General features: G+C 42.0%; 1 protein-coding gene across 2 annotated transcripts; it reads left to right on the top strand.

Moving 5' to 3' along the window:
• Window positions 1-4,904: 4,904 nt before the first annotated feature.
• Window positions 4,905-16,828, top strand: AK3 (adenylate kinase 3). 2 transcript variants are annotated; one of them, XM_076363049.1, is made up of 5 exons: window positions 4,905-5,085; window positions 9,395-9,514; window positions 12,523-12,695; window positions 15,030-15,148; window positions 16,497-16,828. In XM_076363049.1, exons 1-5 carry the CDS (start codon window positions 4,938-4,940, stop codon window positions 16,618-16,620), a joined length of 684 nt encoding a protein of 227 aa, XP_076219164.1. In that variant the 5' UTR covers window positions 4,905-4,937; the 3' UTR covers window positions 16,621-16,828. The 2 variants fall into 2 exon arrangements, with proteins under 2 accessions (XP_076219164.1, XP_076219165.1); XM_076363050.1 differs by lacking the exon at window positions 4,905-5,085 and adding an exon at window positions 5,994-6,131.
• Window positions 16,829-17,682: the final 854 nt, after the last annotated feature.

Here is a 17,682-nt window from a genome sequence, read left to right as displayed (position 1 = left end):
TGTGACTCTAATATGATGAGGTAATGTAGAGAAATGCAGGTCTGGTACAATAGAGCCCTGAGAAGCAGAGACATGGGGTACAGCGTACGTAGGCTGATAAGAGGTGGAGCACAGGGTTGGCACTGGAGACCTCACAGCTACAAGCAATTCACCGGTGGTCAGTTAGAGAAATGCAGACCTGGAGCTGGACACAACTGTTTTTAGTGGTAGCAAGAAAGACAAAGAGACTACCTAATAATATATGTAGAAGGGACTGTATATAGTAAACTCAGATGTAATGTGGAGCTGCAGACTAGTGAAGAAAAAGCAAGGTGTAAAAGTGTGTTAGCAAGCATACAAAAATAACTCCAAGTGGACCCTAGAGGGACGAGGAAGAAACCGTCAACATGAACATCGTATTCCTCCTGGTGGAGGACTCCAGACGCCGATGACTCACTGTAACACCTGCCCCCTCACCTGAATGAGACCACTGACCTTGGGGTCTAAGGAAGGAGGGGAGAAGAGTGAACTCAACACCGGGAGAACGGTAGAAACTAAGAAGCGTGTGTGGAACAATTTTAACTGTATTATTATTATTGAAACTTTTCAGCAGAGACATGTCCTTTCTCGTTCTGCAGTAATGACATCTGGATTGATAATAATTCTTGAATGAGGCTGTTAAGATTTCAATTATGCTAACAAATTTTTTACTTTCTAAATAAGGTGTGTTTCATCTTTGTTGTAAATAAGGTTTTGAGTGTAACAGGCTTGGTGTACAGACAGTAAATTTCTGTCTCAAGAACATACATTTCCTAAGAAACTTAGAGTTTTGGGACAACCCTTGTTATGGATAAGTGTTAATTTGCCATACTCAGCATCTGGGAGGAATAAGGCATTGGACTGTTTAATACAGGTAGGAATGACACCACAAAAGCGATACTGTTATATCCCTCTTTGCAAAGCATAAAACGTTATTTAAATCTAAATAAAGAATCACAGCTGTACGTGTTTGGTTTGTAAAAAGTCATGTATTTGCTACTTTGACTATAAGGCAAACAATTAAAGCTAACAACATTTCACACTACATATTTCAACCTATATCTAATTAAAAAAAGAAAAATTTGCCCCTCAAATGTTTTTGATGGTATACATTTTTGAGGGCAAATTTGCAACCATATTGTGTATGTATGCTAGCCCTCATTGGATAAATACTTGATGCCTTTTTTTTTTTAACGTCATTAATGGGGTATCTTGTTTAAAAAATGTAACATCACAACCTAATTCAGGTTGGGATCCAGATCTCTAGTCCAGCCTGTGGCCCAAAGCAGGGTCAGACTGGGTTGCTCAGAGCTTTATCCAGTTGGGTCTTAAAAACCTCGAAGGGCTGAGACTACTACTACTTTGGCTCCACTGCCTGACTCCATGAGTCTCGCCACACACCTTAGTAAAGAGCCTGGCCCTGCCTTCTCAGCAGCCTCCCCGTAGATGTTAGAAGGCTGCTATTAGGTACCCCTGAACTCTTCTCCTCTCCAGGCTGAACAAGTGTGGTTCCCTCAGCCTCTGGCAGTGCCTCTTCTCCAGCCCCTGACCACCTTGGTCACTTCCTGCTAAACCTGCTCCAACTAATCAATGTCTGTCTTGTACTGGAGGGCCCCAAACTGGCCACAGTATCCAGATGTGGTCTACAGAGTGCCTAATAAAGGGGGATAATTGTTTCCCCTGGTGTAGTGGCTACCCTCCTGTTAGTATAGCCCAGGATGTTACTGGCCGCCTTTGCTGCCAGGGCATGCGCTGTGTTGTGCTTAGCTTGCTGTCCACCAGTGCCTCCCAGACTTTTTTTCAGCAGAGCTGCTACCTCGCTGGTCAGTCCCCAGCCTGTATTGCTGCAAGAAGTTAGCGCGTCCTCGGTGCAGGACTTCGCACCTGCCTTTGTTGAATTTTGTCAGGTGCCTGCTTGGCCCATTTCCCCACCCGGTCCTGCTGAACTGCAGCCCTGCCCTTGGGCCTGTCCGCTAAGGTCTCATGGTTTGGTGTTACCTGCGAAGTTGGTGAGGGTGCACTCTGTCTCCTCCCCAGGGTTATTTACAGACACTAAACAGGACAAGGTCCCAGGGTAGACCCTGACAAACTGTACTCGTCAACAGCTTCTCGGTAGGGTACAAAACTTTAACTGCTATGCTTTGACCTTGATTCCAGCCAGTTTTTCACCCATCTAATTGCCCACCCATCCACCTAGATGAGGTACAAAAATTAATGTGGGAGACCATGTCAGAAGCCCTACCTAAGTCAATATAATATAATTTCTCATGTAAGAAACCATTTTGATATAAAATAGAACACTTGGGAAGTAGTTACCTGACAGTACTAAAGGAATTCTGTATCAAACTCAAAAAAAAGGATTTAGACCTCCAAGGAGAAGACATGACAGGAACTCTGTTGACAATTTAAGACTTAACAAGCCTCTTTGAATAATTTCTTATGCTTGGAAAAAATGCTGAGAAATCTGAAAGACTCTCTATTGGAAAGAACATTTGGACTTGTTTGAAACAAGATTTCGATTACCGTTAGCCACTGTGAGGGCAACTTCAATAAGCTCACTGAGCAAGAGTCAGGATTTTAACTTACACCTATATGCTACATGTGTGAATAAGGCATCTGGTCTGTAAGCAGAAAAAGGTTAATTCAGAATACAATGCAAGTTGTATTAATTAAACATTGGTTACTGTGCTACGGTATGAATAATTAAGTCTGAATGAAGATAATCAAATGTCATGTTCCAGACATCAAAATGATGGCTGCAGAAAAAAACACGTACATTTTTAAAAATACAGAATAGCTGTGTAAAGTGTATATGAACTAATGAACCAATGACCTATTTCACTACTACAAATCCTCCCATGATTTCCTTTTCCATTTCTGAATATGTCACAACTATTGCACAAAACCACTAGGACAAGGTTTGGACTCTGGCAAAGACAGCCAAGGAGAGGGGAACAATCATTTATTTTACTACATGATTTTTATAATATAAGTACCCACTTTTGTTCTGCAAAGGCCGTATGTTAGTAAGAGCATGCGTGTGTGTGTGAAAAAAGTGCCTTTTTATCTACTTCCACCCCTTCTTTGTGTATCTTTTATGAAGTTCAGGCAGGTTTCTAAGTCGTCTTCAACAGTGGCATTATTTTAGCAGTCCTCTGTGGTGTTTTTCTGAGCTGCTCGAGAGTGCCTGTAGAGAGGCTGAACCTCAGGTTCCCTCTTTAACAGGCAGGTAAATTATTTCTGCTTTTTATATAGAGTGACTTTGGAGATAAGGGATGACAATTTTTCTGACAAATCTAGTTATTTGTTGCATATTTATTTCATTTAATACCTTCCATTTTTCCACAGATTTGCTTTAGGAACCCTCAGACGTTGGCTACACATTTTGTGGAGTTCCACCTTTCAGAAGTCTGTGAAGTGTGGAGTTTAAAACGAACAGCATGGCTTCTAACATTTAAGTGGCTTTTTGTCGCCAAATTTTGTTTAAGACTGTGGTGCTTTGGCAGACTGAGATGTTGCCCTGGGAACATTCATAAAGCCCTGAATGTTTCACTCTTTCTGCCCAGTTGCATTCTAGAATAAAGGTATTACTAGGTTCAGTTATGGAGGTTCACATTGCTCAGTGTAATAAGATTTATGCTCATACTAAGATTTCTGTGCTAAGCCAGTGCCTTCCTACCTAATTGTTAAGGTGATTTATTTTGTTGACTGGGCAGCTTTTGGGCAATATTCCCACTCTCATACTGTTGTTAAGTAGCACATGTCCATTTGAATGTTTTCTTGTTGCTGTTGCAAATCTCTTGTAAAACCATTGAAATTAAACAAGGTTTTAAAACGGAAAGCTGAATTTCATTAATGTTTTGTCTTTAGCTCTGCTTTCTCTGGGATCACTTTTTCACTGCAGCCTTTCTAGCTCACAGTGGTTGAGATTCATCAGCATCTCCACAGTCTTTAGCAGGAAGGCTCACTCCTCCTGCTGTGGACATGACAGCGAACACGCAGTAAGTGGTACAATCTTCTGTTTTGGTGAAAACACTGTGTTCTGCTGTAGCTGAGAATCACTGCTGTAGCCGAGAATCACTGGATCGTCCCTGCGGGAAGGGACCTCTGGATGTCATTTGGAAGAACATTGCTCAAAACAAGGCCAACCTGCAGCAGTTCACATTCAAGTATCTTAAACAAAGCTCAGACCCAGCGTTTTTAAAACTGTAGCTGCCTGCTGCCATACAGTTGGAGCTTATTTGTCAGAGACCTGCAAGAGCAGGGCTGCCGCACGGGGGTGGATGAGCCGGGAGCTGAGCACAGCAGTCCGCGCCCTCACCCGACAGCCACAGCCTCACGGCACCGGCGCAGGGCAGTGGCAGCAACAGGATGCGTCAACTGCCCGAGTCACCAGGTGACAGCCAGGTAATGGGCGACGTCCCAGGTCAGTCTGGGAAATCCTCACGATACCTCAGGACCGGGGGTGGGAACAGGCTGGGGCAGGGACTGAGGGCTCCGAGGGCAGCCGAAATGGGGCTCCTGGGCAAGAGGGGTGTGGCGAGGTTGGTCAGGGCCGGTTAGGGCAGCGGTGCCCTAACGCTCTCTGATGCTTTACTCTCTAAAATGCGATTTGCTTTAGTTATCTCCCGCCCCCCCGGGTGCTTAAACGTAAAGGATCTTTCCTTCCTGCCCCTGATTGACAGCCAGAAAAGCTGCCACTGTTTTTCCCTGGGAGGACAGGCCTCGGCTTCCCACCCCCGCCCAATCCTCCCCCCGCCCTCCCCGGTCTTACGGAGGGCGGCCGAGGCGGCGCTCCCCGGGAAGGCGGTGCTCCCCCCGAGCCGCGCTCCGCCCGGCGCCCAGCGCCGCGCAGCCCCTGCCCGTCCTCTGCCCGTCGGAGCAGCAGCAGCAGCAGCCGCCGCCGCCGCAGCAGCAGCATGGTGGTGCCGCCGCTGCTGCGCGCCGTCATCATGGGGCCCCCGGGCTCCGGGAAAGGCACCGTCTCCGCTCGGATTATCAAACACTTCGGGATGAAGCACCTCTCCAGCGGCGACCTGCTGAGGGACAACATGCAGAAGAGGACAGGTGGGAACGGGGACGGTCCAGAGCGGGGGGGGGGGGGGGGGCGGGAACCGGCCCCACGCAGCCCGGCAGGAAGCTCCCGCGTGACACAGCCCCGCTCCGCCGTGGGGGGGACGGACACGGTCCTCCCTCCCCCCTCCCCCCCCCCGCTCCTTCCCCTTCTCCCACCCACCCACCGCTCACCGTCCGGGAAGCCCCTGGGGGGCTTCTTGAAGGGGGTTTGCTGCTCCCCAGTCCCACCTCTATGTGCCCCCCCGGCCCGAGCTTGGGCGTCTTCACACAGCTCTTCCTGGAGGCCAGAGGCCACCGAAGTGGGCCTCAAGGCTTCGGCCGAGGATCCTCTAAAAGCTGTCACTTGGCATCCTCTTTGTAAGCGTGAACAGGGCATATCTGGGGTTTATCCCGTTTTACTTGTTTTGTAACACCTAATTGTTTCCTTGTCTTGGTGCTTTTTGTAAGCACCCGGTGCTTTTTGTAGTTGTTTCTGATAGTCTTCCAGCTGAAACATCTTGAAAGGGGAAAATATTCATGTTTTTAACAGGGCAAGAGGAGGAGTTCTGGGCAATCAGACTTTTTTGGAACTCAGATGGCTAGAAGTAGAGGCACCTAGAATTACCAGCTATTCCAAAATTAGAAGGCCTTGTCCCGAACTGGCAGACATACTGTAGTGGTGCTTTCCAAAAACAATGGGCAAAATTTTCAAACTGCTTACCTTGTGCTTTTAAATTATTATTATCTTACAACAAGTTCATATTGTGCTTTGGTTGCAGCATGATCTGTGTTTGCATACAGAGTTGCTTGTATTAGGTAATGATGTGCATTATACTTACTACATAGTCCTAGCTTGACCTCTGGTTCTCTGTTGAGATGCCACAACCCTTCTCTCCGGTGGATTTTTGCAATGATGAAAGGTCCCCTCCTGACTTCCGCATCTGCTTTTCTTCACTGTGGGGTCGAAAACCTTGTAAGAACCCTATCAGGTTGCATGTGATGAAGTGAGAGTATTGTTATTTCCAGCACTTAGAAGCTGTGGAGGACTACATTCACTTGTAAGTATCACTGCAATATTATGGTTAGGTAACTGGCAGACATGGTTTTGGAAGCTTATAAGCATGTTTGAAAGTGAAAAATTGCCTGTATTATGAAATCAGTTGTGATGGTATATGATTTCCACATCTCTTTTCACACGAATTCTGTTTGCTCTGTAAGAACAATGACTTTGGCTTAGTTGCCTGACTTTACTACAGTTGATATGTACAAGTTAAACATTTGCTAGGAGCACCACCTGTGCAGGCATATTGGATCACATTCATGCTTTTTCTGCCTGTTTTGTTGTGCAAGCGTAAGTTGTTATTTACAGAGTCACAAAACCAAAATTGTTGCTGTTATGAACTTTCAGTGTAACAAAGACCTAGTGAGGAAGGAAGGCATTCTAGAAGATGAAGGAAATATGTTATTTACTAAGTACTTTAGGTTTTGTGCTCTTCCAATATGTCTTGGAAGCAAGATCAAAGAGAACCAGAATCAAGCTGAAGGGTGTGTGAGAAGAGGAAATTGCAAGTGGAAATACCCCATTGCTTGGTTTGAGGAGGGAGCCATGAAGAAAAGTGATTCGGCAAAGTGTTCTAGGTGGGTTGGACAGATGAAAGAACGTGAAGGAGAAACAAGATGTGAAATGAAAGCGTAGCAGACATGTTAAAACCCTGAATGTGAGGAGAGAAGCCAGTGGAGGGTGTAAGAGATGATGAATTTTGCTCTGAATTAGCTAGCGTAGAACTTAGAGGAATCTGCTACAGAGTTTTTAATTCACTAATTAACCCAGATGAAGCTCTGTTTTAATTTTATTGAAAGTGAGTCACTCGTTGCAGAAATGGTCTGCAAAGGATTGAGATGAATACTGAGGTAGCAGGAGTAAGTATTACACTGAAGGAGGGAGAGGGACCGAGAGGTAACTCGGAGAGCTTTAACAAATTTAGTCGAGGCAAAGAGTTTATGAGTTTTGTTTATAATAGAAGAGTCCTGCAATTCCCAGTTCTTTGGGAACTGTGTTAGGCTAAGTTGGGCAGTTAAAACACTTGGAAAATTAAATATAATTAACAATAGTTATACGGTGCCATTTTTGGCATTTGCTGTCTTGCGAAAATGGACTTTGTCTGTTGAAAAGTCCTGTTGAACATGTGAGCGTCCTTAGCAATTTGCAGTTATTACCATGTTCTGCTGCTTTGGAGAGTGGAGAGTCTGTGACCGCCTCTCTAACGCTAAGCAACCTGTTGTCTGAATATGGCTAGAGCTTGTCTGATGTAATGTGGTTAGGACATGCCAATTGTTTGCAAAACCATGAAACTTGGATACCTGTTACCATCTAGACAGGAAAGAAACCTGTGTTGCCTGTAATTCCAAAGATTGCCATGCCTGTAGCGGTTTCAGACCCAAGCTGAAAAAAACAGAACAAAATAAAACCAACCAACCTTCATGAAATCCCACCCCCAACAACGGGGGTGGGGGTGGGGGGAAGAAGCTATGGTCTAGCATACAAACTTTTTGTCCTAACATATAACTATTTGGGTACAGTTGTGCCTATTTTTTTCTTCTGTAATAGTGACTTTCTAAACGACCTGAGGTTTGTAGAGAGAGGCAGCATGTTTCCAGCTCTGTTGGTGTAATAATAGGACCTCACAGCTTGCCATACTCTAAACCTCTCTGGGCCTAAAAGCTCTTCTGTCCTTCCGAAGTATGTTAGTACCATTCTCTATCAACCTTGCCTTGTGCATATTCTTAGATCATTGTGGCTAGAGCAATGCTGCAGTGTAAATCAGTAACAGATCCAAGCATCAAGTACACATTAAACTATCTCGATGTAATTTATTCCTCCTCCCAGCCTACTTTTGCAGGGTACGTAGTTCAAAGTGCACTAGAATAATAAAAGAGGTATGACTTGCTGACCTCGAAGAAGGGAGGTAGGGAAAAGAATAGACACTTTGTACCCAGGCAGACTGTCACCTTCTTTCCAGTTTGTGATGTGCTGGAGGACTCTAGCACTGGAGCCTGACTCTTCTCCACGTTGTGAGGATTATTTGAAGTCTGACCAAGGTGCATAGTGCCTATTTCTAAATGGTCTTCAAACTTTTCAAAGCCTGACTATAGATGTGAATACCCAATAAGGGTAAATTGTCCCTTTATCAGTTATATTTTTTTCAGCACCAAAGCTACTGTTTGCATTACTTCAGGGCATCTACTGCTTTTCAGTTGCCTTGTCTGAAGAAGGGCCTCTGTGCTATTGCACGTTCCAATACTGCATCAAGTGATGGTACTGGCATTCTTCGTTGCTTTCTGCTGAAACTGGTTTTATCTTGTGTTGGTATGTCAGTCCATCCCATTTTCTCTTCTGTTTAGTTTACTATAACTAGATCTGAATTGGCTGCAAGTAAAGACTTCTGCAGATCCACAATAAAACCAATCTAGCTCCTATTCTGGGTGACTTACATAATTTGGTAATTGTTTTGTAAACGAAGGCCATGGAGACTTTGTGTCTGGGACACAACCCAGGCAAATTATTTTCTTCCCAGCTATACCCGTGATTTGGGTGAAATACAGCATGCTACTGCCTGTCATGTAGGAGCATGGTGTGATATCCGGAACTGTGATGCGTGGATGGCATTTTAGCGAGCCAGTGGGCTAAATGACTGGTATTAAAGGTTAGTCAGTTCCATGGGAAAATACTAGTGTCTGCGCACTCCCACAAATAGTTTACAACATCTATAAACATCCTCTTGTAACTCTAGTAATCATAAAAATACGTATCTGGCAAGTGTGTCCCACTGCATATTGCTCTCTTAAATACCAATGGCATTTCTCTTTGTAGTGAAGTCATAAGTTAATAACTAGCCACTAAACTGAGAAAATAACTTTCCTGACAGGAAATCTGAGGGCTGATATCTTAATGAACTTGTATCCTTTATATTTCTTCTTTTGAAGACTTTTACCTAATGGCCTCTCCTGATCTTAGTTTTTGGAACCTAATATTTCAAATACTAGTAAAATTATTCAGAGGGTGTGGGGGTAGAGGTGTGCTGAATGCCCTGTTGCCATCCCTGAAACTACAGACCAATCAAATTAATCTGATGCATATTTGCATGATCAGATCCTAATGGATCATCTGTTTTTGAATTTCAGCAAGCATACTGTCTGTCTTGTTTACAACTTTACTGTTCTGTGCCATCCTGATCAACACAAATTTTTTTCAGGCTTGTGGGCTTTTTTTGGCTTGCTGGTGGTCAGAGATAGTTTATTGCAACTTCTCTTACTTTCGCAGAAGTTGGAATCCTTGCCAAGTCCTACATTGATCAAGGGCGGCTTATTCCAGATGACATCATGACACGACTAATGCTGAATGAGCTAAAAGGTCTAGATCGGTACAACTGGCTATTGGACGGTAAGTTAGCATATTGGATATCACTCTATACGGAGAGAAAATCTGCACTGGAAAGCTTGGAGTGCTTTGATCAGTTGTGGGTAGCAACGCTCCAGTAGCCATCCTCAAGTCGTAGTAACTGGACAGTATTTGTTGCCAGCTTGTTGTGAAACCTTCAGCAGCTAGTCTGCCCCAGTTTCTTTGGCTGTAAAATGCTTTGCGTGCATCCCGCCTTCAGAGCATTACAGGGATGTTTAATTCATGTTGAAAAAGGTAGTTCAACACTCCAGTAAAATTTCAAAACTGGCAATTCTGCTAATTCTTATGCTTTGTTTCCCCTTTAAAATATGCAGTGAGAAGTTTCTTTTTTTAAAGCCTTTTCTTGTTAAAATCCTTGGGGAATGGAACACTTCTGAAGAATGGGGCTGAGGAATTATTTAAATAGAAAGGTAGGTATGTGATGCAGCAACAAGATAAGTATGGAAAGCAAGGACTGCAGCAGTGCAGTGTGTAATAAATCACTAACAAAAACACTGCTTAAGTGCTCTAAAAGGTCTCTTTCATTTGCTCTTTGGTTCTGTTCTCTAGAGTGAACTGTTCAGCAATTCTGCAGTGTAAGCTCATTGCTCCAGCATTCCCGGTAGAGAGAAAATGCATTTGCCGCTGTCTTCGTGAACTGAATGGCTCTTGTTACCCCAGGCCATGGGACTACAGTTGGATCCACAGCACAAAGATAGCGTCTAGGCTGGATGTGTGTGTTTTCAGATTCTAGTCACAACCTGTCTCAGTAGATAAAACTAAAAAGTTGTTGGTGTGGCTTTTTATTTAGAGGGCGTGAAAAATCCACAGTGCTCTCTGTCCCTTAGTGCTTTATTATAATTGCTTCTAGTACAGTGATCTGTTCTGGTGGCTTTAGTCACAGTTATGTTCCTCCTTAGTGAAGACAAAGGCTTAATCCCCACAGTGAGCAGCACAATGAAACCTAATCAATAAAGGAAAGAGCTGCAGACTTTTTTTTTTTTTCTTTAGTTCCAGGTCCTGTGCACACACAGTTCCAGCCTTGTGGATCTGGATGTGTAGCAGTGTAGCTGGGCACACTGGCAACTCTTTAACAGGAGGATGGTGTGGAGACCGTAAGAGAATAAATCAATTGCTGCTGCATGTTAACGTGCTACCTTCTTTAAATTTTTGGAGCAGAAATTTTGTCTACATCAGCATTTGTAATGAGACTCGGTGAATTACACTAGGGAAAGCTCTGGCATAATCAGCTCTGTAGGAACAATACTGTTCTGTTGAAATACGTTAACCAGAAAGTCTTTAGTTTGATAACTGCAACTCAGAACAAACAGCTGAGGTCAGCTAGGTCAAGCTCAATAGAGTTGCTGAGCTGCTTGTGTGCTCGCTTAGCCAAACACCCATTTCCACTGCCTTAGGATAGGTTGGTGACTTCTAGAGTCATAGCAGATGTAGCAGTCTGGGTCGTGTGTGTGCATGTGTGTATGATCTGCTTAGGTTTATGTGCTGTATAATTAGGGCACTTTTCTCTGTGTTCCTGGATTCTTCATAATTCATCACATCTTATAGATTGTTTTTTCTGTATCGAGAAAACACTGTATGCAGCAAACACTGGTTCAGTTTCAATGAAATGCTTTTGTAAAGGCACTTTAATTTGTTGAGGAAGTTTCTCATTACCAAGTCCCAAAGCAAACTCATTTTCCAGCTGCATAACTAAGATGTGTCGTGGCTGACTAGCTCGTCAATAGTGAGAAAGAACAGAGTGCTGGAGTCCTGGCTCTCCCTCTGCTCTTAATATTTAGAAGCACTTCCATGAGGTAGTATGAACATGAGAGAAATAGGATGAGGGCAGTTAATGGCTGTGATGCAAACCAGGTGCATCAGACTTAATGCACAAGCAAGAGCTTGGTCTGAGTTAATCAACTCTTACCTTTTGTGATGTGTTAGACAAGATACAGTAGCCTTAAGACCATAATTTTTTTTTTTCCTGTTTTAAGGCTAGTTCTTGGCTGGTTCTTTACTCAGGCAATGGACTCATCAACCAGTGCTATGCAAAGAAGAGTTTCTTAAGTTTGTACCTATCAGTACTTGCCTTTATGGAGAAGTTTGCTTGTATAGTATGATGAAAATTACAAGCTACTGAAGAACATGAGACTGTGCAAGAGCTTTGTGGGTAGAGGTATTATTCCAGTGAATCTGTGGTGCAATAGCATGTTCTGCAGTAGCTTTGACCACTGAAGTTCTTGTGGTCAATTTTTCATTTTAAATTCTTTGTGGAGACCTTGGTTTTCTTGTTCTCTGTTCCCCCCGCTTAAGTTCCACTAGATTTCTCTAGTAGCAACATGTGCCTTTGAAGGCACGCTACCGAAGCCGTAGAGTTCTTGGGACAAAATGCAGCATCTTTTAAGTGAATAGACAGATTCCTGTTCAGCCTGAGTGTTCTCACAGTCATCATCCCCGAGGATAGTTTGATATACTGGACTTCCCAGAACTCTTTCTAAAGCTACTCTTTTATGTAAAATTAATCCTGGACTGCCTCTGGTAGATGTATTGGACTTACTGCAACTGAATAAAATAGGTTTGTAATGGTCACCTCCTTAAGCCGGACTTACACAACTGTGGAAGTAAGAGTTGTCACAAATGTTTCTAGCTTGTTCCAGACCTCTAAGTGAACTGCCTGTAGCTTTTATTGTTTGAAATGTGTATACAATGCTTTTATTCAATATAGTGGTATGTAGTACATATGGGTATGGGGTCTTTTTGCATTTATTTGTTACATTTTTGGGAAGATGATTAGCTGAAATGTGGAAATGGAAGCTGGGAGGCGTTTAACAAGTTAAAGTGCCGTGACATGCTGAAAAATACTTGGAAAATCTGATGTCTCTTCAACCTTTACAGTATGATGGTGCTTTTTTTTTTCCTGTTTGACAATTATTTTCTCTAATGATTGAATCCAGGTAATTCTTGCTATAACTCTGCCTTTGGATTTTTATGGAGTTGTTTTCTTTAAAAAGGTTTCCCCAGAACGGTTGCTCAGGCAGAAGCTCTGGATAAAGAATGCCAAATAGACACTGTGATTGACCTAGACGTGCCATTTGAGACCATAAAATGTCGGCTCACAGCACGTTGGATCCACCCTGCTAGTGGCAGAGTCTACAATCTTGAATTCAGTCCTCCCAAAGTGCAGGTAAGCAATACATGTTGGTGTTGGTGCTAAATAAATGTTACATTGCATTTGGTAATTGCAGTAAAATATTGTTTGCATATATTGTTGCAAAACACTAGCTCAGAAGGAAAAGGCTCATTTCATGCCTTAGGAGCGCAGAACCTTTCTGGTAACACCCTGCCTCTGAGGGTATGTTAGTGACCTGGTAGAAGCTCAAGCTGATAGACAATGTGTTTGTCCCCTGCAGAATGAAACGCTATGATGTTTTGTAAGCTCTTGTTAAAGCTGTTCACTGATCTGGAATACTCTCAGTCTTGCACACTGGCATAGGAGTTGGGCATGTTCTTAGCCTGTTCTGCAAGTCTGCAGCCTGTACAGTCCAAAATGTAGTTTCCTTTTCCTTCCTCCAGAGGAGTCATTCTTTGTATCTAGGAAGCACCCCGAATCATCAGTCAGAGGAATCCATTTAATGCTTTCCCTGTGTTTACATTTAACCAGGACAGGTATTTTCAAGGGAACAGTTGTCGTATTGCAAAATTAGATGTAGAAACTTGCCAGTTAGGGAAGCTTCTCGACAGATCAAAGAGGTTATGGCTTGAGATATCCTAAAGAGGAATAGTAAACTTGAAGATAATGATTGTACATCGTTACCTTGAGATCTTTGAGGAACTTTAATTAGCCTTAGTGCAACTCAGCTTAAGCTGTATTTCATCCTTAACTCTAAATAACTTATCTGTTGTGGCATCACATTTCACCTGGAAGCTCTATTAAAGTTACACCAGCAGCATAGCAGGCCTTGTAGTTTTTTGGATTTCAGTGTTGCAGGAAAAGAGGCCAGGTGAAATGGCAGGTAAGCACTGGAAGTGAGCAACTGGAAACACTGCCTTTGTATTGTTTAAAATGTGGTGGTTTAGGTCATGGTTATTTTTAATTGCAGAAGAGCATAGGCAAGCTGCAACAGAGAATTATCAGACCTACCAAAGAGTGGGCTTCAGCTGCAACAACTTTGCTATTAGGAACACTCCACTCTACCTTCCACAAATTAGCAGGCATATAACAACATAGTAAAGTAGATTGCAGTTTATAAGTGAAACCATGGAATGGAGCTGAACAGCTGAAGTACAGTTGTCTCTGTTATCTAATAGACCTGCAAAATGTTCACTTACTCAACAGAACCAAAAGATTATGGCTGTAGAGTTAATGCAAGGCTGAAGACTAAATATTGGATAGTACAATGAAGGCGCTAGTATGGCTGCCTGCACAGACGCTAGAAAGAAACACATGAGTGTTTTAAATGATTGTATTATGTAAACAAGGTAAGTTTGACCATATAAATCCATCTCTAATATGATACAGATGTTCAGAACAGATTTTCTTCACACCTTCATGAACAGAGAAGCTTACTGAACATTGATGGTTATTGATTTTCTGAAACTGACTGCCAGAATGCAAGCAGGAAAGGAAAACATTTTTGTGGTCTAATTGGCTTTGTACTTGCAAGATCACTCATGTTTCCACTCCAAAAGCCAAGTTTAATCTGACATTAGGGAAAATCAAAATTCTTGATGATTTAATTAATATGTACAAAGGAGCAAAGAATCCCTTATGGGTCATATTCTGTCCTCAGATGCACAATGATTCAGTGCACCTAAAAAGGAGCCAACTTTTATGCCACTAGCTAGTCCTTCATAAGATATGCCAGTAGTCAATAATTTCTTCAGTCATTGCTGGTTTCAAGGCTTAAAAGCTCCATAATCACTTAAAGCACTTCAGTAAATTGGAGGTGAAATGTGCAGTAAAGTAGGAGCTGTCACAGTTCACACATTAGGTCCCTACCTCTGTTTACTGAATCCTAGAAAAACTTGAGCTGGCTTTTATGCCATTTTTTGTACAGTTGTTGCTAAATGATAACTCTTCCGTTTTGCGACTTAAAATCAAAGGGCCATTAACGCCTTTCCCCATTTCAGTATTGTCAAACAAAGGTCCAGTTGGTCACTTGCTTGTTTCCTGTTATGCAGGAACATTATACCAACAATATTGTTTTCCCTCATGTGTGAAGGTTTTGTCTACATATTCCCCATATTCAACGAATGTTCCAGAAGACAAATTAGTCGAGTTAGTATGACCTAATGTTCATTGCCAATACTGAGAAAATGTTTTTAACTGATGGACTGTTTTACTGGAAAGTCAACATCTTACATTCCAGATAAGATATGAGCAGTAGCCTTTCTCTTTATAAGCAGAAATCTACACCTTGACTAACTGGAAACTGATCATAATTTAAATAGAAAATTACACAAACACTTAAACAGAAATAAGAAATATACACCAGTGTTTGCTTTTAACCATGATTAGGGCATTGATGATATTACTGGAGAGCCACTTGTTCAGCGTGATGATGATAAGCCAGAGACGGTTACCAAGAGGCTGCAGGCTTATGATGCACAAACAAAACCTGTTCTAGAATATTATCGGTAAGTAGTAAAATCTATTCTTCCACATTCTAAAAGCTTCTTCCACATTAGCATAGCAAGGAACATATCTCTTCAGTTACAGAGATACTGCAACAGTGAACGTGGTATGAGTAGCAGTGTATCTTTCATCAACTCAATAAGAAATCAACCCAGGAAAATGAGTGTGTTTTCCACTGTTGCATGAACCACTCTTCAGGAGCCTGCTTAGCAAAAGAGCCTTTCACTGCAGCCATATTTAGTTTTACAAAGAGTGCTATGCATTATTCAATACATTATAGTACTGTTCTGAGCAACGTAGCTCTGGTTAGTGAGGTAACAGAGACAGTTCCTTTTTTTTGAAGATTTAACAGTATTTTTTGTTCTGGATGTATAAGTAGAAACCCTCCTAACAAGGGATACGCAAATTGAAAAAGTGGCTTTTCTAAGAACAGGACTGTGACGGGCTCAGCTAGCAAGACTCTTTGGGAATAAGTAGCTATTTGAGAATACTGCCAATTGCACTGAGGAATGGTAACAAATTACTAGTTCTTTTAAGAGCCAAAATTACACGCAAAGTTTCTCTTAATGTAAAGCTGCACATATTGCATTGCTAATATATAGATAATAGTAGGTCACCATGTAGAGCTTTGTAGTCTTATCTTGCCTAGACAAAGAAATCGGAGTCTCTTTGACAACATCCTGAAGTGACTGTCCTTCCTCTGTCTCCGTATCCACCACCCTTCATTATGCTCTACCAAAACGGTTGAGCAGAAGACTAGAAGCTCCATCTTTGGGGTGGTTAAGTTTGAAAGGAGTAGTTTTTCTGGATTGATAATGATTTTCCTGACTTTGGTAGCTTTCTGAATTGAAAATGCCTCAAAGCATCACAGTAAGACATAGGCCCAAGCTATTATTATTACTGATAATAACATACTTTACAGATAAAAGTAGCTACTAGAACTAATTCAGAATAACTTGATTGTGCCTGGTTCACTTGCTTGTTCTGATGCACCTTCTTTGATCCTTGAGGTGTAACTTTACAATACCTGGGTTAGTCGCAGTTGTTTGGATAACTGCTGTATAGCATGTGCTTTATGACTGCATTGCTGCTTCTTATTTTTACCCTTCATAGTTTGTTATTAAGTACTCTGTGGACAGCTGTCAGTTTTACGAACTGGTGTGGCCAATAGCTCACTGTTTCAGGAACAGAGTAATGCATGTCCAGCCTGCATTCCCAATGTTACAGCTGTTCTTGGTGCTAAATCACATGCATATTCGCACACTCCTGTCAGGGCAATCTTAAAGTGAGGCAGAGACCCTGGAACAGTTAATTTGACTTCTGTAATGCTTTCTTCTTTTTCTTCCTTAGGGAAAAAGGGTTATTGAAATCCTTCTCTGGAACAGAAACCAATAAGATCTGGCCACATATTTATGCCTTCCTCCAAACCAAGTTGCCAGATGTGAGCCAGAAAGATGCTGCTACTCCCAGGTGAAATAGGTCTAACTTCTGCTCATCTGTCATAGCTCACACTTGATTACATGAGATTCAGCAATCAAGGATTTCTCTAAATAGTCTATCAGACTGATCAATAATTAAAGGCTAATGTTGTCCTTTAACTTACATTATGATAAAACTTGGTTGCATGTGGTTCTCACTTTAATGCTGTATTTTTTTATATTAAATATACCTAATTTTTATAATATAGTAACTGACTTTGTAACAAAAGCAGCTACTCTTGTGTCTCTTATTCAGAAAATATTTACGTTTGCAAATATTGACTGGTGAAGGAAACACACTTCAGAATACAGCTTAATTACAAAGCACATCGATTGATTTACTCACTCATGAGATGTAGTGTGAAGCAATGATAAGGACACGAAAGCACATTTCTTGAATGTGTGATTAGTTGGGGCCAGCCAGAAGCTGTCGGGAGCCATGACCACAATTCTGCAAAAAGCCATTTCAGACCAGAATTGGCATACGTATAGGTTGATCCCATGGAAGACAGTGACCTTCTTTTAGCTTTGCTTGCACAGATGGTAGCTGATTTTGCTGGGCTTAAATTACCCTTAACACCTGCTTGGATGATTTGCCTTATTACTATGTTTATATTTCTGCCCTCAGAGTCACTATCTTGCAGGCATGAGAAATGGAGTTTCAATGATGTGTAACATATTTGGTAAAGCCTCTGTCTTTGTGCAGCTCTGTAAGACTTCATTAGTAAAAAGACAGCAGATATTGAACAGATTAAGTGTAATCTGGTAAGCCTGTAGCTAGATGATCTTGACTAGTAAGTGTGTCTTTTCTACTATCTTTGAAAAAACAACTGCTCATCAATGCCAGTGCCAGGATTTCCAGTGGTCAAATTATTAATTTTGTCATATTACTGTAGCAAGTTTTATTGTAGCAATTGGACTGGTTTTCATGAGTTCATACTATTAATTCATGTCTCTGACCAGCTCTTGTATTTATTTATTCACTAGATAACCGGAGTTAAAAACCTCCACAGGCCACACTTTTTAACACTCCAGGTAATGCAGACATTGCTATTTTT

This window comes from Aptenodytes patagonicus, chromosome Z, assembly GCF_965638725.1.
Source record: "Aptenodytes patagonicus chromosome Z, bAptPat1.pri.cur, whole genome shotgun sequence".
NCBI classification, from domain to species: domain Eukaryota; kingdom Metazoa; phylum Chordata; class Aves; order Sphenisciformes; family Spheniscidae; genus Aptenodytes; species Aptenodytes patagonicus.
The sequence above is the reverse complement of the archived record's forward strand: the minus strand, read 5'-3'. Positions and strand labels throughout refer to the sequence as shown.

Excerpts from the sequence above, each read along its gene's own strand:
- AK3 (XM_076363049.1), top strand. The coding sequence starts at position 4,938 with ATGGTGGTGCCGCCGCTGCTGCGCGCCGTCATCATGGGGCCCCCGGGC. Across the intron at positions 9,515-12,522 it reads GTACAACTGGCTATTGGACG|GTTTCCCCAGAACGGTTGCT; the intron begins GTAAGTTAGCAT and ends TTCTTTAAAAAG. Across the intron at positions 15,149-16,496 it reads CCTGTTCTAGAATATTATCG|GGAAAAAGGGTTATTGAAAT; the intron begins GTAAGTAGTAAA and ends TTTCTTCCTTAG.